General features: G+C 41.4%; 1 protein-coding gene across 1 annotated transcript in view; it reads left to right on the plus strand.

The window, feature by feature from the left end:
• Positions 1 to 10,460, plus strand: part of got1l1 (glutamic-oxaloacetic transaminase 1 like 1) — a 34,222-nt gene extending 23,762 nt beyond the window's left edge. The window contains exons 6-8 of the mRNA XM_060931355.1: positions 2,412 to 2,577; positions 7,313 to 7,455; positions 10,258 to 10,460. Of these exons, the coding sequence (XP_060787338.1) occupies positions 2,412 to 2,577; positions 7,313 to 7,455; positions 10,258 to 10,397 (449 nt within the window). The 3' untranslated portion in view covers positions 10,398 to 10,460. The remainder of the gene's footprint in view (positions 1 to 2,411; positions 2,578 to 7,312; positions 7,456 to 10,257) is intronic.
• The last annotated feature ends 13,288 nt before the right edge of the window (positions 10,461 to 23,748 follow it).

Below are 23,748 nucleotides of genomic sequence, written 5' to 3' on the forward strand. Positions count from 1 at the left end.
AGAGGGCACTCGCTGTTCAGGGCGGAGTGATTTGGAGCGCAGGATGCCTGCGGAGCCGAGCCGCTGAGGAGAAATTTACACATTACACATTTACACATTTCAACTTGCATGCCGTCTAATTAGTCATGTGATTAGCGTATCCGTGTATTGGCGTTGCTGTGTGCACGCGAATCGTGTATTGGCGTTGCTGTGCGCATGCTAATCGTTTTTAAAAACGTTAATCTGATGATCCGCTGATACGGTCTAATGTAAACCCCACCTTAGTTTGGTCCTGCGTTTCCTTTCCTTCGCAACATAACGTCTTTTCTTCTCACTTTCCGTTACTGTAGTCGGTCTTTCAGGTTTCATTCGTGACCTCTATTTTCCTCTCCCATTTCAAATTTGTATCCCACAATGCCTTGTGCAAACAGGGAAAGCCCACCAGTTGATGCATGACATAGTACCTTGTATTGCGTCACGGTGAAGCAAGAAATAATAGCGGAGAATTTAGGGCCACGTGGCCCTAAATTCATTAATTGTTCTATTAAAAAAATAATAAAATGTGGGAGTCTGTGATTCGAATTCAGTAGCTTTCGGTCCACTAGACAAAAATAATTGCGTGTCGGGGAAAATTATTTTTATGACCTACACTTGAAAAATCTGAAAGGCAGTCTAGCTTTAAGGGTGTATTCAGACCAGGGTAGTTCAATAGTTCACTTGCTTTGGTCCGAACCAAATGTTTTTTTTTTATTTTTTCATTTTGGTGCAGTTCGCTTTCACACTGTACATTTTAGTAAGCGGACCAAAATCTGTCAACAAAGCCACGCGCCCTGAGGTCGTTCAGCTATTGGTCAGAGACGACACGCGCACAAAGCGTCAAGTTCAAAAGTAGTCATGGAGGCTTTCCGTGCTGTTATTCTTTTTAATGTCATCAAAGCTATATGTTTTTTCCAGTTTTTACTGTTTTCACAATTGTGCGATTACTATGCTGTTGTACAAGTAATTTATCAACAACGACTTCAAAGGGGGCGGCACGGTGGTGTAGTGGTTAGCGCTGTCGCCTCACAGCAAGAAGGTCCTGGGTTCGAGCCCCGGGGCCGGCGAGGGCCTTTCTGTGCGGAGTTTGCATGTTCTCCCCGTGTCCGCGTGGGTTTCCTCCGGGTGCTCCGGTTTCCCCCACAGTCCAAAGACATGCAGGTTAGGTTGACTGGTGACTCTAAATTGACCGTAGGTGTGAATGTGAGTGTGAATGGTTGTCTGTGTCTATGTGTCAGCCCTGTGATGACCTGGCGACTTGTCCAGGGTGTACCCCGCCTTTCGCCCGTAGTCAGCTGGGATAGGCTCCAGCTTGCCTGCGACCCTGTAGAAGGATAAAGCGGCTAGAGATAATGAGATGAGATGAGACGACTTCAAAGGGCAAGGCGGCTACGGAGGATAGCGCTGATGAGCGCACATCATGTTGTGACAGTTCTGGCTCTTCACGCAAGACGGAGGAGGTATGTGTCGGGATATTCGCCTTATCCATCGTAATAGATGAATTTCTTTTTTGCGTCGCTAGTACCGCCACTTTTTGAAAGAATGTCCCTGATTTTAATGTAGGTCTGACAGAGTTTCTTCACTTTTAGCCGACATTGTTCTGGGGAGCGCGTGAACCCCTTCTCCTTCATTTTCTCACTGAATACAGCAAACACGTCGGCATTTTTGTGTGTTCTCTCCAAAAGCTCAGATATGTGGACATCTGCCCATATATCCACAAGGGTATGCGTTTCTTCCTCGGCCCACGTTTGCCCCCTACTCGTTTTTTGTACTCTGTAGTCTAGCCTACCACTGGTCTGAATGACTGAACGACTGTTGTAAGGTTCCCTTGACAACCGAAACAGTGTTTGCACTTTGCGGTGGAGTGTCAAGACTCTGTTTCCCATAATACTCGACAAACGACGGAAGCTCCCGAGGTACAAAAAAGCAAAACTGTCAGATTAGGTCCGGTCTGTTTTCACACCTCCAAAAGATCCGCACCAGGGTTCCTTTGGTCCGGACCGAGTCCGACCTTGCAGCTCGGTCTCGGTCCGCTTGTTTGGTCCAGACCAGAGTTCGGTGGTTTGTATTCAGACCAACCCAAAAGGTCTGGACCAAGGGAAATTTGGTTCGTTTGGTCCGGACCAAACAACGTAGGTGTGAATACGCCCTAAGTCAGCAACTAAAAGCCTAAGACCTTATTGTTGAGCCATGACTCCATCCAAAACAGTGCAAACTGATTGAGGTAATATTACGCAATCAGAGTGAAGAAAGAAAGAACCTGTAGAACTGTTGTAACTCAAAAACTAGGGTGAGGTTTAGGGTTAGGCTTTTGACGTTTTAAAGGCTAATTCTCAAGACAAGGCTACCCTTCATTCTTCACTTGTCAAATATCGTATTCAATCTCACGTTCTCAGGAGAGAGAGTGGGTCACCTCCTGTGTGTTCTGAAGGAGAACGCCACTCTAGTGGCTATCCAATCCCAAGCAGAGAAGATCGTCCAAACACTCTGGTCCCGCCCACCAGCGGAAGGTGCCAGAGTGGTGACAACGGTGCTCAGCAACCCTGCACATATGGTGGAATGGTAAGCTTTCAAACACTGGATCGTTTCTGATTGCTCTTTGGAAACAATGAGGTCTTTCTTTATAGCTTGACTTTTGTAATTTGAACACAACTCAAAGACATGACCAAAGAAGAAAAAAAACAGCAAGGGAGGAGGGGAAGCGCAGAAGAATCAAAAAATTCCTTAATGGCAAGTGGTATAAAATTCTGTATCATATTTAGAAATATAAACAGGAGGGCACACCTGTAAAAGCTCTTGTTGGTTTCATAATTTCTGAGTAAACCTTTGCAAAATCTTGCGCTCAACTGAAATTACATCTGCCTTTGCATTTTAAGGAGAAGCAGTAGAGATGATCATCCCTGTTTTGGATAATTTCAGGGCCTGAAAAATGATTTAGAAATCATCTTTGACCTGTGTTGCACTCAGAACAATACAACAGCACGTTATTTGATGTTTTACCTCATGAAATGTATTGTTTATTTCAAAATAAACACTTATTTCAGTTTTGATTCTTGCAACACATTAAAAAAAAAAAGTTGGGATGGTAAAGCATTTACCAGTTTATAATGTTGTCATTTCTTCTCACAACACTTAAAAGATGTTTAGGTACTGAAGACACCAAGCGATGAAGCGTTTTAGGTGTTATTTTGTCCCATTCTTCCTGTAAACAGGTCTGAAGGTGTGTAACAGTACAGGGTCGTCACTGACACATTTTTCTTTTCAGAATTCTCCACACATTCTCTATAGAGATCTTGCAGTCATGTGACCGGAAAGTACACAGCCACCATTTTGTCGGTAAAAAACACCACTGAATACTGCTGCACTCGTGTACAAAATGGATCAATTTCAACCGACGGACTAGACGGCTCATTTTTCTAATGAACAGATAACTAGATATATGTCTAAAATAAACGACCTATGGATTAGTGACCCTTCTCGATTACGGGACGTAGTTTTCACGACCGTGTCAGTGGATATGGAACTGCCAGAGGTGGAATACCCAGACGTGTATAATTACCTCATTAACTTTCCCTCGCTGTTCAGTGGTGAAACACTGCGTGCTTATAAATCTCTGGACAGTTATCTTTACAGAAATTCAGGATTTGTCAGCCGCCCTCAGATGTGGCATCTTGTAAACAAGAAAATAACAATCCTCATTGGACGAGTAAGTCACTTAAGTATTACTAGTACTGATACTAGATATATCAGTAGTATCTAGTATAGCACTGACCAGCCGGTTATAGAATAGAATAAGGTAATTCCAGCTGTAATTCCAAATCGTCCGTCTTGTTTACCATGGATCTGGCGTTGGAGAGGTCGAGGCTTGGCAGTGGAGATTTGAGTGGCTGTTTTCTGAGCTTAGTCAACAGGCCGGCTCTGCCTGCAGCCTTGCTTTTGCTTCTGCTCCCGGCGCCACCTCCTTCGCCTGCCAGACCCGATAACAATCCACGGAGACCCCGCTGGTCTCGCTATCTCGTCCGGAATGTTGTGCATGCGATGGAAATCGCTATAAACCATCATTTTCTGCTGGAAACCAATGTCCAGTAAGTCCATACGGTTGTAGTGGATATTGAAGTCCGGTACAGATGAACAACACGCAAAAATACACACAAAAAAACATAAAAAACGTTCACAGGTAGGGAGAGCTTGTAGTCTCAGCCGTTGTAGTAGAATTGTGTATAGTAGTGTTTTCCAGAAGAAAAGGTAGAAGTAGAAGCAGAAGTCGAACCAGAATGAAGTAGGAGGCGCAAATATGGCGTTTGACCGACAAGATGGCGTCTGTTACAATCTGGATCGGCTGTGACGTCACATACAAGATCTATATTGGGGACAGGTGCCCTCTTCTTCCACAGCCATGTCTTTGTAATGTGTGCAGAATGTGGTTTTGAATTGTCTTGTTGAAATCTTCCTGGAAAAGATGTCGTCTTGAAGGCAGAATATGTTGCTCCAAAATCTCACTGTAGTTTTCTCCATTAATACTGCCATCACAGAAGTGTAAGTTCCCTTTGCCAAGGGCACTGACACAAACCCATACCATGACAGACCCTGGTTTTTGGACTTGTTCCTGGTAACAGTCTGGATGGTCATTTTCATCTTTGGTCCAGAGCACATGGTGTCCATTTCTTCCAAAAAAGACCTGGAATACCGATTTGTCTGACCACAATACACATTTCCACTGTGTGATGGTCCATCCCAGATGCCTCCAAGCCCAGAGAAATCGACAGCTGTTCAGGACACACTTGACATAAGGGTTCCTTTTTGCACAGTAGAGTTTTAACTGACATTTGTGGATGTAACTCTGTATTGTAGTGCTTGACAAAGGTTTGCCAAAGTAATCCCGAGCCCATGTGGTTATATCAGCTATAGATGAATGATGGTTCTTGATGCAGTGCCGTCTGAGGGATCAGCGATCACGGCTGTTCAGCTTAGGCTTGCGCCCTTACCCATTACACACTACAATTCCTCAAGCAGTCATTCTCTGAGGAACATTTGTTTTTAAACATCTCAATCATTTTCTCATGCGTTTGTTGACAAACGGAAGATCCTCGGCTCATCTTTGCTCCTCAAAGAGTAGTCCTTTCCTGGATACTGATTTTGCACCAAATCATGATAACAGTCACCTGTTGACATCACCTGTTTCAAATCACATCATTATTTAATTGGCTTACGTCCTTACTCGCCCCATCCCAACTTTTTTCAAATGTATTGCAGGTTCTGAAATGCAGGAATGGATGCGTATTAAAAAATGAAATGAGCTTGACCAGGCAAAACTTGAAATATCGTGGGTTCATACTGTCTGCAATGAAATGCAAGTCAAAGTAAATTTAGAAATCACTGCTTTCTTTCTTTTTTTTTGTTGCCATTTTCCATACCGTCCCAACTTTTTCTGATTTGGAGATGTAATTAGTAGTATAGTCTGTCTAAAATCCACAACGTCTTTGTTTAGTCTGTATTTTCTATGTCCTGATTGACTTCAAGTCAATTGCTTGTGGAAATAAATAAATAAATAAATCGGACACTTCTATTCAAGAAAAATCTGTCATCCTCAAAGGCGTGAAGTATGCACAGGTAATACACAGGTAATAATCCAAATGACGCATCCAGAAACTGATTTAAGTAGCTGGATCTGCATATGAGGAACTTTCCCCTTGTAAATACTGCCAACTTGTACATCCCGAAGTTGAACATGCCCGATAAGTCCATTTCTGAATACAGCCCTAATCAGTTCTCCTGTGGAAAAGCTTTATACATTATTAAGTGACTGCTTTAAAATGAATTTAATGTCCCTAAACCCCACTATTTTCCTTGTACAAAGCAACAATCATTATGTTGATTGACCATGTGGTTTCGAACCATAGCTGATCCAAAAGGCCATAAATTAATGGAAAATCAATAAGATTAGCTGATTTTCATGGAACCTGCCGAGACTGAACCAGAAGATCCCGAAGGGGTGTGTGACGTCACACGTGTAAAAATGCAGGTATCCATTTCGTTCTTGTGCACAGCAGTGGTTAGACCAGTCTCGATATGAAATCACGTTTTGGAGAGAATTCTGATTGGGATTCTTATATGTTGGATGAAGGGGTAGATGATTATCAAGGATATTCTGGAGTAAATGGTTATCTTTTCGAGCCCCCAAGACAAGAAACTGCCAGTTAACTCAGTTCACGACAGTCCCACTCAGCGCCGATAGCGCACCACCAGCCAGAGAGAATTGGAAGCACAGATTGGTTTGTGGATTTTTATTCTAAGCTGGCCACTGCAAAATGTAGGGAAAATATTTACATGTACCTCAATAAATGCAGAAATATAATCTTTAAAACATACACTTATTCAGTGTAATTATTGAAAGAAAATATGAAGTGGGCGATAATAGGGGAATTGACGAACTGTCCAAATGTGAGATCAAATGTCATTTATTAAATCAGTGGGTTTCTTTTTTGCTGGTGAGGGCCTTTCTGCGTGGAGTTTGCGTGCTCTTCCCATGTCCGCGTGGGTTTCCTCCGTGTGCTCCGGTTTCTCCCACAGTCCAGAGGCATGCAGGTTAGGCTAATTGGTGGCTCTAAATTGACCGTAGGTGTGAATGGTTGTCTGTGTCTATGTGTTAGCTCTGCGATGACCTGGTGACTTGTCCAGGGTGTACCCCGCCTTTCGCCCATAGTCAGCTGGGATAGACTCCAGCTTGCCTGCGACCCTGTAGAACAGGATAAAGCGGCTAGAGATAATGGATGGCTGGATGAATTCCTATATGGTCATTCTGGTGGTGATGAACACTTGATGAATCAGATTTATGACACGAAATCTGCCCACTTCGTTTGCACAAATCTCACCCACTGTCGCTTTAGATTAGTGTCATTTCTCGGAAATTTGTGAACTGAATGTCCTCTTGTATATAAATTTGAACATCCAAACACAGCGCAGCACTTTCCCATCGTTATTTTTGTAAGATTCCAACAACAATATCCAATTTCAGCGAGTAAACAAGCACAGAGTCAGATGAACCGAAATGACCCAGATAACCGAGGTTCCACGTGTGACGTCATGCGAGATTAGCCCTGGGGCAAGGCTGCCTTTTTCCGGGATCTGGAAGCCATGATTTATCTATAATTTTGTGCTTGATAATAAAATAATAAATAATTAATATTATTTTCCCCCACACACACTTTATTAATTAATTTTGGTCCTTATTAATTATATATTCATTATAAGCATTACAATAAGGCATTACATACACTTTAAATGACTTTTCTGTCAGGCAGGAAGGGCTAAAAGGTACAGTGGAGAGATGCATGCTGATGAAGGAGTATCTCAGAGAGAAGCTGAGGCTATTAGGAAGCCCATTCACATGGGAGCACTTGACTAAGTCGGGAGGACTCTACTGTTGTATCGGACTCTCTGGTGAGCAATGTGTGCAAATCAATTATGTAAACTGAGTCAATTCTACCAGTTATAAGAGCTATGTGACTACTGGCACAGGTTCATTAGTGGAACATCAAGCCAGAGATTGACTTTTTGCCTAAAGGGACATTCATAGTCACCATACAGCATATTTTGCATGCACCCACACACACACTAAAGACAGGGTTATTTAAAGGTGGAAAGCTTTTCATTGTAGATGCCAAAAGGCTTTTAAAAGGACAGATAAACTGCTTTGCCAGGACCACAGACTTCTCAAAAAAATCCTTCTAGTCATTTTTAAGCTCTCCCAAAGCTGCCAGTCATCTTCATTTACAACCCCAATTCCAAAAAAGTTGGGACACTGTGTAAAACATAAATAAAAACAGATTATGATGATTTGCAAATCATGGAAACCTTATATTTCATTGAAAATAGTACAAAGGCAACATATCAAATGTTGAAACTGAGAATTGTTATTGTTTTTTGAAAAATATATACTCATTTTGAATTTGATGTCCGCAACACATTTCAGAAAAGTTGGGACGGGCAAGAAAAGACTGAAAAAGTTGTGTAATGCTAAAACAAACTACTTGGATTAATTGGCAACAGGTCAGTAACATGATTGGGTATAAAAAAGAGCATCCCAGAGAGGCGGAGTCTCTCAGAAGTAAAGATGGGGAGGGGTTCACTGCTCTGTGAAAGACTGCATGGGCAAACAGTACAACAATTTAAGAATAACGTTCCTCAATGTAAAATTGCAAAGAATTTGGGGATCACATCATCTATGGTACATAATATCATTAAAAGATTCAGAGAATCTGGAGAAATCTCTGTATGCAAGAGACAAGGCTGAAAACTGACATTGGATGCCTGTGATCTTCAGGCCCTCAGGTGACACTGCATTAAAAGCAGACACGTGTCTGTAGTGGAAATCCCTGTATGGGCTCAGGAACACTTCAGAAAACCATAGTCTGTGAAAACAGTTCATTACTGCATCTACAAATGCAAGTTAAAACCAGATATAAACAATATCCAGAAACACCGCCACCTTCTCTGGTCCCAAGCTCTTTTATGATGGACTGAGGCAAAGTGGAAAATTGTCCCAAGGTCTGACGAATCAAAAGTAGAAATTCTTTTTAAAAATCATGGACACCATGTCCTCCAGGCTAAAGAGGAAAGGGACCATCCGGCTTGTTATCAGTGCACAGTTCAAAAACCAGCATCTGTGATGGTATGAGGGTGCATTAGTGCACATGACATCTGGGAAGGCATCATTAATGCTGAATGATATATACACGCTTCAGAGCAATATGCTGCCACCCAGACAAAATCTTTTTCAGGGAAGGCCTTCCTTCTTTCAGCAAGACAATGCCAAACCGCTTTCTGCACATATTAAAACTGCATAGCTCTGTAGTAAAAGAGTCCGGGTGCTAAACTGGCCTGCCTGCAATCCAGACCTGTCTCCCATTGAAAATATTTGGCGCATTATGAAGTGCAAATTATGACAAAGTAAACCTCGAACTGTTGAGTAACTGAAATTGTATATCAGGCAAGAATGGGACAATATTTTTCTTTCAAAACTACAGCAATTGGTCTCCTCAGTTCCCAAACGTTTAAAGAGTGTTGTTAAAAGTAGAGGTGATGCAACACAGTGGTAAACATGCCCCTGTCCCAACTTTTTTCAAACATCTTGCTGACATCAAATTCAAAATGAGCATATATTTTTCAAAAAACAATAAAATTTCTCAGTTTCAACATTTGCTTTGTTGTCTTTGTACCATTTTCAATGAAATATAGGGTTTCCGTGATTTACAAATTATCACATTCCGTTTTTATTTACAGTTTACATGGCGTACCAACTTTTTTGGAATTGGGGTTGTACTTCCATTTAAGGTGGACCAAAGTGTACAAATGCATAAGCTTATCTGAGAAGAGGAAGTTAGCAAGTCAGTTTTCCTTCCTCTAGAATGGTGGTTACTCTGTGACGCTGAAACTGTAGCTGTAAACAGACCTACTCCCCTCTTTTTGCCTTCCTATGGTACTTGATGTTTGTAGCAGGATGAAACTGTGATAAATGCGTCATGTATAGTTTGACAGTTTGAACATTATGTGAGTGCAAAAGAAATGTCTCATCGATGATGATTTAACAATAAAGCAGTCGCATGTCAAACTCGGAATTGTGAGTTATTCATGACATTTAGACAAACTTTTAAACTCCAAGAAGTCTGTTTTCTTCAGTTCTGTATCTCTGCATCTCCAGATGCTTAATTTATGGTAAATTTGACAAAAGTGCACCACGAAAATAGCGAACCTTCATTCACAGTCTTTGAAATGTAATGGGAGAGTTTTGAAGCCTGTGCTCTTTTCAGATCATTAGAGAAGAGAGTTGTCCTTTTAAATTATTTTGCCATGTAATGAGTGTCTGAATGTGTCCAAAATCTGATGTTGGGGGGGGGACTGAAACTCTTAACAATATGAAATGTCATTTCTACTGGCAATCCCTGTCTTGATCTTTCGCTAATGAATGACTATGAATGCAAACACAGTTTTATGTCTCTTATAAGTGGTGGAAAATTGTTTCCATCTGACATTGTTAGCAGAGTGTTGGGTGAAAAAAAAATAATTGAGCCAAATTCATTTTCACGCTCTCTCTGTTGATGTGTAAAGGGAACATAATTTCACCAAAAATTCTGCACAAGAGCTTGACTCATCCAGTGGGAAGTGATTATAATAAGTAAGAGTGAACAGAAGGTCAATAGATGGTTGCTTGTTTTTAAGGATTTAATTCATTTTGTACATTAGTTCAGCAGGTGGATTTTCTGGTGAAGCAGAGGCATGTGTACCTGCTTCCAGATGGCTGCTTCAATGCGAGTGCCATCAACAGCAGTAACCTCGATTACGTGGCAGAATCTCTTCATCTGACTTTGACCATTCAACTCTGATCTTGGCTGACATCACACAGTGGAGATGGCTATGTCTGAAATGGACATTGTGCTTCTGTGCTGGTTAGGCAAATAGTTACACTACCGTTCAAAAGTTTGGGGTCACTTTGAAATGTCCTTATTTTTGAAAGAAAAGCACTGTTCTTTTCAATGAAGATCACTTTAAACTAATCAGAAATCCACTCTATACATTGCTAATGTGGTAAATGACTATTCTAGCTGCAAATGTCTGGTTTTTGGTGCAATATCTCCATAGGTGTATAGAGGCCCATTTCCAGCAACTCTCACTCCAGTGTTCTAATGGTACAATGTGTTTGCTCATTGCCTCAGAAGGCTAATGGATGATTAGAAAACCCTTGTACAATCATGTTAGCACAGCTGAAAACAGTTGAGCTCTTTAGAGAAGCTATAAAACTGACCTTCCTTTGAGCAGATTGAGTTTCTGGAGCATCACATTTGTGGGCTTGATTAAATGCTCAAAATGGCCAGAAAAATGTCTTGACTATATTTTCTATTCATTTTACAACTTATGGTGGTAAATAAAAGTGTGACTTTTCATGGAAAACACAAAATTGTCTGGGTGACCCCAAACTTTTGAACAGTAGTGTATATCTGAGACTTTAAAAAAAGACCACAAATTTTGTATGAAAACTAACTCAGCTTACAGCTACAGGACCAGTCAAAAGTTTAGACACACCTTCTAACCCAATGGTTTTTCTTTATTTTTATTAATTAAAAGTCACTTCATGTCTTAAAGTAATGATGGATGTTGTTTCTCTTTACTTAGTTGAGTGGTTCTTGATATATTTAAGAGTTATTCCACGAAATCGAGTCGTATATGAGCTGATAGCCGAAGAGGTGCATAGCACCGAGTTGGCTATAAGCCATGTACAGTACGACAAGATTGAGTGGAATAACTATTTTTATTCTATCCACATTCACTGTTTTTTGAGAAACAGAGTTTTTTTTTTTTTTTTTTTTTGCAAATTCCATAAATAAAAACTTCATACAAAACATCCAGCAAAATGATTTCTGCTTCAAATGTAAAAAAATGGTGAAATGACAGTAGCAATTTGTGAAAAATGCTGCTATAATAATTCTTGACAAATAAAAAAAGATACGTTCTTACCATCAAATACTTTGATTCCATATTTTGTAGCTTTTTTGTATTTTTTTGAGTTTTGTTTTCGAATCAAGTTTTTATTTCGTCCTCGGTTGGTTCATCAGCACACTGCCGTTTTGTTTTTCTCCACTAACGGTATATGAGCTGTTAGCTTAGAAGTAGAGTAGCCAATCAGAGTGCACGATTGCTCATATCCAGTGAATGTGGATAGAATAATATAGATTACTACAGTTATGGTGTTGAATAGGGCTATTTACTGTATTTTTAATACTTATTTTTTATTGTTTGATCTCAAACGCATTAAGAAACTCATCCATTAATGAACTTTCGATGCACACCTGTTAATTGAAAAGCATTCCAGATGACTACCTCATGAAGCTGGTTAAGATAATGCCAATAACGTGCAAAGCGTCATCAAGGTAAATGGTGGCTACTTTGAGGAATCTAAAATATGAAAAATCTTAGTCAATATGACCAAAAACACAACTGGTTATATTACTGAGAAACCAGAAAGTGCAATATCTAGAAGATTGTCCCGTGGTGGAAAAACTAGACACTGACACTGGAGGCTCCTTCAATAAATGTTAAATAAGCAGAAAATTTACTTGGTATAATATACAGTGTGTATGAATATCATACTTAAGGTTATGATTAATATATCCAGTTAAATCCAGACTGTCAGTCATTATATCCGTCATCAAAAAATTCCTGCGCAGGGATTGATCAAGGATGGCTCATATGACATAAAATGGTTCCACCAGTGAGATATTAAGCAATGTATGTCGTGACATCAAAAATAAAAAAAAATAATGGATATGGTATGAGTCAGTTATGGTATATCCTGGATATACCGTGAACTGATGTCACAATTTCAAACGATACAGCTGACTTGAGTCTTTTTTTATATAATAAAAACAGACAAAAAAGTAATCATTAAAGGGAGACTGCCTTTCAGATTTTTCAAGTGTAGGTCATAAAAAGAATTTTCTCTGACACCCAATTATTTTTGCTTAGTGGACTGAAAGCTACTGAATTCAAATCACAGACTTCCAATTTTATTTGTTTTTTTTAATAGAACAATTAATGTATTTTCTCTGCTATTTTTTCCTGCTTCACCATGACCCAATTCAAGATACTATGTCATGCATCACGTGGTGGGCTTTCCTCGTTCACACAAGGCATTGTGAGATACAAATTTGAAACAGGAGAGAAAAATGGAGGACGTGAGTGTGCGAATAAAACATGAAAGACCAACTACAGTAACAGAAAGTGAGAAGAAAAGATGTTTTGTTGTGAAGGAAAGGAAACGCAGGACCAAACTAATAAATATCGGCAGTCAGCGAGCACCTCGGTGTGATCAGCTGTTCATTTAGCGACAAAATTATGTAACTGTCAGTGCACGGTCAAAGGTAAACCTGTAGATGGCAGTAATGCAACACTGTGGATGCCAGCTGCTGTAAAACCCAAAAGAAAAAGAGGAAGAAGGTAAACCTGCGCACACAGACTTCCTCTGTCTGCTTGACTGCACGAAGTGAGTGATTTCATGCACATTATTTGCGCGGGAATCCCCTCAAATGAAATAACTTCCCAGCCACAGAATGACCTGATATTTTGTGAAAGATTACAGAAATAAACATATATCACAATGACCACATTTCAGAGGGAACTAAATTTCATCGATTTTATGAAATCGAAAGGCCGTCTAGCTTTAATACAAAGATATTAACGTTTCAAATGAACATATTAAAATAACCACACAAATCATGTTTTAACAGCTTTCTAATTTTGTTTTAACAGCTAAATTAAGCAATGTATGTTGTGACATCAAAAATAAAAAAAATAATGGATATGGTATGAGTCAGTTATGGTATATCCTGGATATACCGTGAACTGATGTCACAATTTCAAACGATACAGCTGACTTGAGTCTTTTTTTATATAATAAAAACAGACAAAAAAGAAATCATTAAAGGGAGACTGCCTTTCAGATTTTTCAAGTGTAGGTCATAAAAAGAATTTTCTCTGACACCCAATTATTTTTGCTTAGTGGACTGAAAGCTACTGAAAGCTAGACGGCCTTTCGATTTCATAAAATCGATGAAATTTAGTTCCCTCTGAAATGTGGTCATTGTGATATATGTTTATTTCTGTAATCTTTCACAAAATATCAGGTCATTCTGTGGCTGGGAAGTTATTTCATTTGAGGGGATTCCCGCGCAAATAATGTGCATGAAATCACTCACTTCGTGCAGTCAAGCAGACAGAGGAAGTCCGTGTGCGCAGGTAATGAAATGTTTTAACAGCTTTCTAATTTTGTGAGTCAGTAATTTTTTATGTACTGCTTGGTCTCTTTTTGAAATGCCAAAAATAATGGTTTAGTAACCAACTCGAGTCACAGCTGTGGCTCCGCGAGCATTTCTACATATCATGATCATGCCTGGCGAGGCAGGCAATAGCATGGCAAATAAATAAATAAATAAATAAATAAATGGTACATTGCACATGTGTAGGTCGAAGGTTGCTCTGACGTAAACAAAAAACATGGCTGCCTCCAGTGAGTTTATGCTGAGATTCAGTCTCATAGACAAAAGTTAAAAGTTAACGCTTTTAGTTTGGAATGTTTTGATGAGAGATATAAATCTACAACCCCGATTCCAAAAAAGTTGGGACAAAGTACAAATTGTACATAAAAACAGAATGCAATGATGTGGAAGTTTCAAAAATCCATATTTTACTCAGAATAGAACATAGATGACATATCAAATGTTTAAATTGAGAAAATGTATCATTTAAAGAGAAAAATTAGGTGATTTTAAATTTCATAACAACAACACATCTCAAAAAAGTTGGGACAAGGCCATGTTTACCACTGTGAGACATCCCCTTTTCTCTTTACAACAGTCTGTAAACGTCTGGGGACTGAGGAGACAAGTTGCTCAAGTTTAGGGATAGGAATGTTAACCCATTCTTGTCTAATGTAGGATTCTAGTTGCTCAACTGTCTTAGGTCTTTTTTGTCGTATCTTCCGTTTTATGATGCGCCAAATGTTTTCTATGGGTGAAAGATCTGGACTGCAGGCTGGCCAGTTCAGTACCCGGACCCTTCTTCTACACAGCCATGATGCTGTAATTGATGCAGTATGTGGTTTGGCATTGTCATGTTGGAAAATGCAAGGTCTTCCCTGAAAGAGATGTCATCTGGATGGGAGCATATGTTGCTCTAGAACCTGGATATACCTTTCAGCATTGATGGTGTCTTTCCAGATGTGTAAGCTGCCCATGCCACACGCACTAATGCAACCCCATACCATCAGAGATGCAGGCTTCTGAACTGAGTGCTGATAACAACTTGGGTCGTCCTTCTCCTCTTTAGTCCGAATGGCACGGCGTCCCTGATTTCCATAAAGAACTTCAGATTTTGATTCGTCTGACCACAGAACAGTTTTACACTTTGCCACAGTCCATTTTAAATGAGCCTTGGCCCAGAGAAGACGTCTGCGCTTCTGGATCTTGTTTAGATACGGCTTCTTCTTTGAACTATAGAGTTTTAGCTGGCAACGGCGGATGGCACGGTGAATTGTGTTCACAGATAATATTCTCTGGAAATATTCCTGAGCCCATTTTGTGATTTCCAATACAGAAGCATGCCTGTATGTGATGCAGTGCCGTCTAAAGGCCTGAAGATCACGGGCACCCAGTATGGTTTTCCGGCCTTGACCCTTACGCACAGAGATTCTTCCAGATTCTCTGAATCTTTTGATGATATTATGCACTGTAGATGATGATATGTTCAAACTCTTTGCAATTTTACACTGTCGAACTCCTTTCTGATATTGCTCCACTATTTGTCGGCGCAGAATTAGGGGGATTGGTGATCCTCTTCCCATCTTTACTTCTGAGAGCCGCTGCCACTCCAAGATGCTCTTTTTATACCCAGTCATGTTAATGACCTATTGCCAGTTGACCTAATGAGTTGCAATTTGGTCCTCCAGCTGTTCCTTTTTTGTACCTTTAAATTTTCCAGCCTCTTATTGCCCCATCCCAACTTTTTTGAGATGTGTTGCTGTCATGAAATTTCAAATGAGCCAATATTTGGCATGAAATTTCAAAATGTCTCACTTTTGACATTTGATATGTTGTCTATGTTCTATTGTGAATACAATATCAGTTTTTGAGATTTGTAAATTATTGCATTCGTTTTTATTTACAATTTGTACTTTGTCCCAACTTTTTTGGAATCAGGGTTGTAATGTGCCATGCACTGAGAGGCTCTGGTAACTATGGATTCTCTTCAGTGACTGGCATAGTACTGTTAGTTCTTCAAGGCTGCACCCCTCAGACAATTGTACTATGCCAGTCACCTCAGAGAATCCATAATTTCAACTGGTGCCTCTCAGTGCATTTCATTTGCTGCCTAATGAAGTAGAATTCATGTCCCAATGAAGTGCAGTCATTACAGTGGAAAAAATATGCAATGTAATTAATTATGCTGTTACCATGATCTGTTTTCAAATAATGTCTAATTGAATGTTATAATTGAAAACAAGCCACTCCAGTGTGAAATAAATTAATGGAATCCGTCCAATCACAGCACAGATCTGTTTTGGCAAATGTGTGCAATGAAAGGAAAGTGGAAATTATTCATTACTTTGGGATCTTTGCTCATGCATAACCAACAAAACACAAAGCGAGATGAACTAAAAAAGAAGACAGAATGTGGTGTGTTCACCAGGGTACTACATGTATTGAGTTCAGATTGATGAAATGCAGGAGAACAGTGTATGATTTCACATCCTTGACAATGAATGACTTCTGTGTACCAGCTGTAAAGACAAGCCTTTTATTCAACTCAAATTATGCCAGAGCACCACAGCAAGCAGACACGTCCGTTTTGTTAAAGCTAACCTACAGTGGTGCTTGAAAGTTTGTGAACCCTTTAGAATTTTCTATATTTCTGCATAAATATGACCTAAAACATCATCAGATTTTCACACAAGTCCTAAAAGTACAGTAGATAAAGAGAACCCAGTTAAACAAATGAGACAAAAATATTATACTTGCTCATTTATTTATTGAGGAAAATGATCTTACATATCCGTGAGTAATATTGGATCATTTTCCTCAATAAATAAATGAGCAAGTATAATATTTTTGTCTCATTTGTTTAACTGGGTTCTCTTTATCTACTGTACTTTTAGGACTTGTGTGAAAATCTGATGATATTTTAGGTCATATTTATGCGGAAATATAGAAAAATTCTAAAGGGTTCACAAACTTTCAAGCACCACTGTAGGTTAGCTTTAACAAAACGGACATGTCTGCTTGCTGTGATGCTCTGGCGTAATTTGAGTTGAATAAAAAGCTTGTCTTTACAGCTGGTACACAGAAGTCATCCAATATTACATATCCGTGAGTTGCAGAGCATGTTGGAAGGAGAATGTTGAGGATGGAGCTACCAGGCAAACGAAAATGAGGAAGGCCAAAGAGGAGATATGTGGATGTGGTGAGAGAGGACATGAAAGTGGCAGGTGTGGTAGAGAAGGATGCGGAAGACAGGGAGCAATGGAGACGAAAGATCCGCTGTGGCGACCCCTAATCGGGAGCAGCCAAAAGAAGAATAAAATTGCATATCCGTGAGTGGCAAAAGTACGTGAACCTTTGCTTTCAGTATCTGGTGTGACCCCCTTGTGCAGCAATATCTGCAACTAAACGTTTCTGGTGACTGTTGATCAGTCCTGCACACTGGCTTGGAGGAATTTTAGCCCATTCCGCCGTACAGAAGAGCTTCAACTCTGGGATGTTGGTGGGTTTCCTCACATGAACTGCTTGCTTCAGGTCCTTCCACAACATTTCGATTGGATTAAGGTCAGGACTTTGACTTGGCCATTCCAAAACATTAACTTTATTCTTCTTTAACCATTCTTTGGTAGAACAACTTGTGTGCTTAGGGTCATTGTCTTGCTGCATGACCCACCTTGTCTTGAGATTCAGTTCATGGACAGATGTCCTGACATTTTCCTTTAGAATTCGCTGGTATAATTCAGAATTCATTGTTCCATCAATGATGGCAAGCCATCCTGGCCCAGATGCAGCAAAACAGGCCCAAACCATGATACTACCACCACCATGTTTCACAGATGGGATAAGGTTCTTATGCTGGAATGCAGTGTTTTCCTTTCTCCAAACATAATGCTTCTCATTTAAAACAAAAAGTTCTATTTTGGTCTCATCCGTCCACAAAACATTTTTCCAATAGCCTTCTGGCTTGTCCACGTGATCTTTAGCAAACTGCAGATGAGCAGCAATGTTCTTTTTGGAGAGCAGTGGCTTTCTCCTTCCAACCCTGTCATGCACACCATTGTTGTTCAGTGTTCTCCTGATGGTGGACTCATGAACATTAACATTAGCCAATGTGAGAGAGGCCTTCAGTTGCTTAGAAGTTACCCTGGGGTCCTTTGTGACCTCGCTGACTATTACACACCTTGCTTTTGGAGTGATATTTGTTGGTCGACCACTCCTGGGGAGGGTAACAATGGTCTTGAATTTCCTCCATTTGTAAACAATCTGTCTGACTGTGGATTGGTGAAGTCCAAACTCTTTAGGGATGGTTTTGTAACCTTTTCCAGCCTGATGAGCATCAGCAACACTTTTTCTGAGGTCCTCAGAAATCTCCTTTGTTCATGCCATGATACACTTCCACAAACATGTGTTGTGAAGATCAGACTTTGATAGATCCCTGTTCTTTAAATAAAACAGGGTGCCCACTCACACCTGATTGTCATACCATTGATTGAAAACACCTGACTCTAATTTCACCTTCAAATTAACTGCTAATCCTACATGTTCACATACTTTTGACACTCACAGATATGTAATATTGGATAATTTTCTTCAATAAATAAATGACCAAGTATAATATTTTTCATCTCATTTGTTTAACTGGGTTCTCTTTATCTACTTTTAGAACTTGTGTGAAAATCTGATGATGTTTTAGGTTATATTTATGCAGAAATATAGAAAATTCTAAAGGGTTCACAAACTTTCAAGCACCACTGTAAAGGCTTGGTAACGTATGTCTGTGAAGGTTCTCAGTCATCCAGGTCATAGTAAACTGTAGGTGCTGAAGAAGGCAACTGGTCTTACTTAAAATTCTTGAAGACATTTCACCTCTCATCTGAAATGCTTCTTCAGTTCTGTCTGACGAGTGGGAAGTTCCAGGTATTTATTCTCTAGCAGACCAAAAGCAACCCTAAGGAGAGTCATTGAGGTCACCTGGGTTGTTGAGTCATCCTGTAGGTGTTAGGGTCACTGGAGTCCAGGTGTGAATGGTGTTAGCAGCCTAGAGGGTCAATAGGGTGATCTGTGGGTCATTGGCTCTCTCTGCCATCATGTGAGTCATTGAAGTCAGCTGAGTTTTGGTGTGGATGTGCATTCAGTTTTCTGGGAAGTGTGCTAAGGACTGCATTGTAGGTAGCTGATAAGTGGTGTCTCCGGTGGGGTTTACATTAGACCATATCAGCGGATCATCAGATTAACGTTTTTAAAACGATTAGTGTGCACACAGCAACGCCAATACACGATTCACGTGCACACAGCAACGCCAATACACGGATACGCTCGGCTCCGCAGGCATCCTGCGCTCCAAATCACTCCGCCCTGAACAGCGAGTGCCCTCTGGAGGGTGCGCACTCCGGCCCTGCGCAGCTCACAGAACGCGCGAGTGGAGCACACGAGCTGTGATTCGGGACTGAGCCGCTGTGTGTGTGATCCCAGCGCATATCACTTACCACTTGCAAGTGGAAGGATGGCAAGCCTAAAGACAATCATAACTACACAATGGGCAGTATTTGCATCAGTATTTGCAGTATTTTCATACTTTTATACTCTTTAATGAAAGGTGATACAAGGCGGAAGTCCGCGCCGTTTTTCAGCAGTCGCGTCACATGACCAACGCCAGCGAATCAGGAAGGTGGATGTCACAGTGACGTTGTCCAATGACGACGCCAGCTAGAGCTCAGCACAGCGTATCCGCGTATTCTCAATGTTTACACAGCACCGGACCAGACACGATCTGGATTGAATACATGGACCCTGGCGGATTCCCGTTTCCCGGCATTTCCAGGCGTTTTAATGTAAATGGACAGCGCATCCGCGAAGAAAACGAGACAGATACGGTCTAATGTAAACTTGGCCTCAGACCGCCTCCTCTGTTCAGTGATGGTCGTTCCCGGTTGACAAAGACTCCCCACTAGTCAGACAGAACTGAAGAAGCCTTTTGGATGAGAGGCGAAATGTCTTCAAGTATTTCAAGCAAGTCCAATTGCCTTCTTTAGCACCTACAGCTTGGTAATGTACTCTGCCTGGCCAAAAAAAGTCACTGTTTTGATTTAAATAATCAAATACATGAGAGCCTTTGACTGGATAATTATGGCAGTGATTAATGGGTTTCAGCTGTCAGTTTTTTTAACCCTACCTGATGCAGTGAGTAGCTTCTCATTTCTTAAACAAACATGTCAGAAGACGTATCATGGAAAAATGTTACTATGTTTCAGAAGGGTCAAAATATTGGCCTGGATCAAGCAAAGAAAACAACGAGATAGCTGAAATGATTGGAATTGGGTTAAGAACTGTCCAACAAATTACTACAACCTGAAAGGATAGTGGTGACATTTCAACTTCGCAGAAGAAATGTGCTCAAAATAAAATCTTGACTGACCATGATCAGAGATCACTTAAACACTTGAAGTCAAATCATAAAAAACCAACAGTATTCATGAGTATGTTTAAAAGTGAAAGTAAGGGAACTCACAGGATTGGGACTAAACAGCTGTGTATCCATAAGAAAACCACTTGTTCGTGAGGCTAATCAGAAGAAAAGGCTTCAATTTGCTAGGGAGCATCAAGATTGGACTCTGGAGCAATGGAAAAAGGTCATGTGGTCTGATAAATCCAGATTTTCTCTATTCCAGAGTGACGGGTGTGTCAGGATAAGAAGGGAAGTGCATGAAGCGATGTATCCATCATGCATAGTGGCCACTGTACAAGCTTCTGGAGGCAGTCTTGTGATCTGGGGTTGCTTCAGTTGGTTAGATCGAGGCTCAGCAAAAATTATGGGGCAGTAAAATGAAGTCAGCTGATGATCTGAATGTACTGAATGACCAGGTTATCACATCAATGGATTTTTTCTTCCCTCATGGCATGGGAATAAAATTAGAGCTCAAATTGTGAGGTTCATGGAGCATGAGGACTCATTTTCACACATGAATTGGGCACCACAGCAGAGTCCTGATCTTAACCCTACTGAAAATCTTTGGGATGTGTTGGAGAATGGAGAAGACTTTACAGAGTGGATCGACTCTCCTGTCATCGATTAAAAAATCTCGGTGAAAAATTAATGCAACTTTGGACAGAAATAAATGTGATGTTGCATAAGATTTTTGAAATAATGTCATGATGAAAGTGTGACATAATTAAAGTTAAATGTGGTCCAACTAAATAGTAGAGTTTTATTAGATGAATATAAATGTCATCACACCAGAGATGTTCACATGCGGTGGCGACCAGCAGTTTTCTCCGCCTACACAGATGGTCTGCGCCGGCTACTCGATCCCAGAAAAAAATTAAAACTTGGCTATCAATGTTCAAGCAATTTATATAATCTCCACTGCCCATAATTTGCGGCAAATCCAATTATTTCACCATGAAATTGTCTTCAGTTCGGGTCATGACTGGAAGCGATCCCATATTTGTTGATCGATTCTCACGCTCTGACTGGCTGAGCTGGACCATGTGACCATGCCATAGCAGATGTAGTTATATTACAGAGCCAGGCAACGTACTACAGAGGGTAACTGAGAAAGCCAAGCACACACACACACACACACACACACACACATCTGGAGGAAAATTTCATACATATTTTGCAAGTATTTTACAGGGAAATGGTTAGTATTTTATTAGCTGAGAGTGCACCAGAAGCCACCAGAAGGCATGTAAATTTCAAAAAAAAATTTTTGGGGGGGTATGCTCCCAGACCCCCCTAGCATTAGCACATTAGAATTAGCATTAGCCACCTACTACTTTGGTTTTATTTTAGCCGGCTACTTCAGATTTTCTGGAGAACCCTGTCACACTAATCCAAACTGTAACAGATTCCTGATGTGGGTGGAGCACAGAAGCACGGCAGGCAGGAGTTGATGTTCACACACACACACACACACACACACACACACACACACACACACACACACACACACACACTTTATTTGACTTATTTTCTTAGCTTTTCAGCTTTGCTCACTCACACACAGTCACACACGCAACACACACGTGTTATGGTTGGGAGAGAGCGCTTCTCTGCTCTCCCCCTCCTTTTATGCTCCACCATCACTGCAACAAACACACACAGACGCACCTTAATTGACATCAGGTGTAATGACTTGGCCACTCACCTTCCCCGGCCCTGCCCTCCATTCACAAACTGATGCTTGGCCACACACCCCGCTGCCACATACCCCCACTGCCCGACTCAGGCCGGGGAACCGTCCGGCCTGCAGCGGATCCCCCACCCCACCCCACCCCAGCCTGTGGACCACCTCAAACTTAAATGGCTGGAGGGCGAAATACCAAAGGGTGATCCACGCATTGGCATCCTTCATGCGGTGGATCCACTGGAGGGGCACATGGTCCAAACAAAGGGTGAAAGGGCGCCCCAGCAGGTAGTATCAGAAGGTGAGGACCACCCACTTGATGGCCAGGCACTCCTTTTCAATGGTGCTGTACTTGCTTTCATGCATTGAGAGCTTGCAGCTGATGTACAGCACGGGACGCTCCTCACCCTCCAACTTCTGGGACAGAACGGCCCCCGGCCCTCTGTCCAGTGCGTGCTTATGTAAAATAAAGGGGAGAGAGAAGTCAGGGGAGTGTAAAAGTGCCCCCCCACACAGTGCAGCTTTTACCCTAGTGAAAGCCTGTTGGCACTGCTCCGTCCACTGGACCGGATGTGGTGCACCCTTTTTAGTGAGATCAGTCAGCGGGCTGGTGACGTCCGAATAATTAGGTATGAACCTACGATAATAGCTAGCCAGCCCCAGGAACTGTCTCACCCCCTTTTTGGTCTTGGGCCTCGGGCAGGCCGCAATTGCTGCAGTCTTGTTAATTTGGGGATGCACCTGCCCATGACCCAAGTGGAAACCCAGATACCGTAGTTCCACCCACCCAATTGCACACTTTTTTGGATTAGCTGTGAGACCTGCATGCCTCAGTGACTCTAGGATGGTCCTAAGGTGTTCCAGATGCCACAGCCAATCATTACTATAAATGATTATGTCATCAAGGTACACGGCTGCGTAGGCAGCGTAAAGGCGGAGGATCTTGTCCATGAGCTGCTGGAACGTAGCAGGTGCCCCAAATAACCCTAAAGGTAATGCAACAAATTGGTGTAATCTAAACAGTGTGGAAAAGGCCGTTTTTTCTCGGGATAGAGGAGTCAAGGGGAGCTACCAATATCCCTTCATTAGATCCAGTGTCGAATAAAAGCGAGCAGTGCCTAACCGATCAAGCAACTCATCAATGTGAGGCATTGGGTATGCATCAAATTTAGACACCGTGTTGACTTTTCTATAGTCCACACAGAACCGGACCGACCTGTCAGTCTTGGGATCCAGGACCACTGGGCTGCTCCAGTCACTGTGGGACTCCCTGATTATGCCCATTTCGAGCATGGCCTTGAGTTCATCCCAAACCACCTTTTTTTGTGTTCGGGCAAGTGGTAAGGGCGGCTATACACCACCAACCCTGGGGGCATCTCAATGTGGTGTCCTATGAGGTGGGTGCAGCTGGGAAGAGGCGAGAACATGTTGAAAAATTCCTTCTGCAACTTGACCACCTCTGTGAGTTATGCCAGTGAGAGGTGGTCTCCACAAGGGACCAGAGTGGTTTGAGATGTTCCTTTTTTTTTTACCTCCGGCCCCAGCTCCGCCTTCTCTGGGACTACCAATGCCAACACCATGGGAACCCCCTTGTTCCAACATTTTAACAGGTTGAGGTGGTAAACTTGCAATGCCCCACCCCTATCCATTCGCCTCACCTCATAGTCGATGTCCCTGACTCGCCGTGTGACCTCGAAGGGCCCTTGCTACTTGGCAATTAATTTGGAGCTCAACGTGGGCAATAATACAAGCACTTTGTCTCCTGGTGTGAACTCTCTAAGGCACGTGCCCCTGTCATA

This window comes from Neoarius graeffei, chromosome 10 (assembly GCF_027579695.1).
Source record: "Neoarius graeffei isolate fNeoGra1 chromosome 10, fNeoGra1.pri, whole genome shotgun sequence".
NCBI lineage: Eukaryota > Metazoa > Chordata > Actinopteri > Siluriformes > Ariidae > Neoarius > Neoarius graeffei.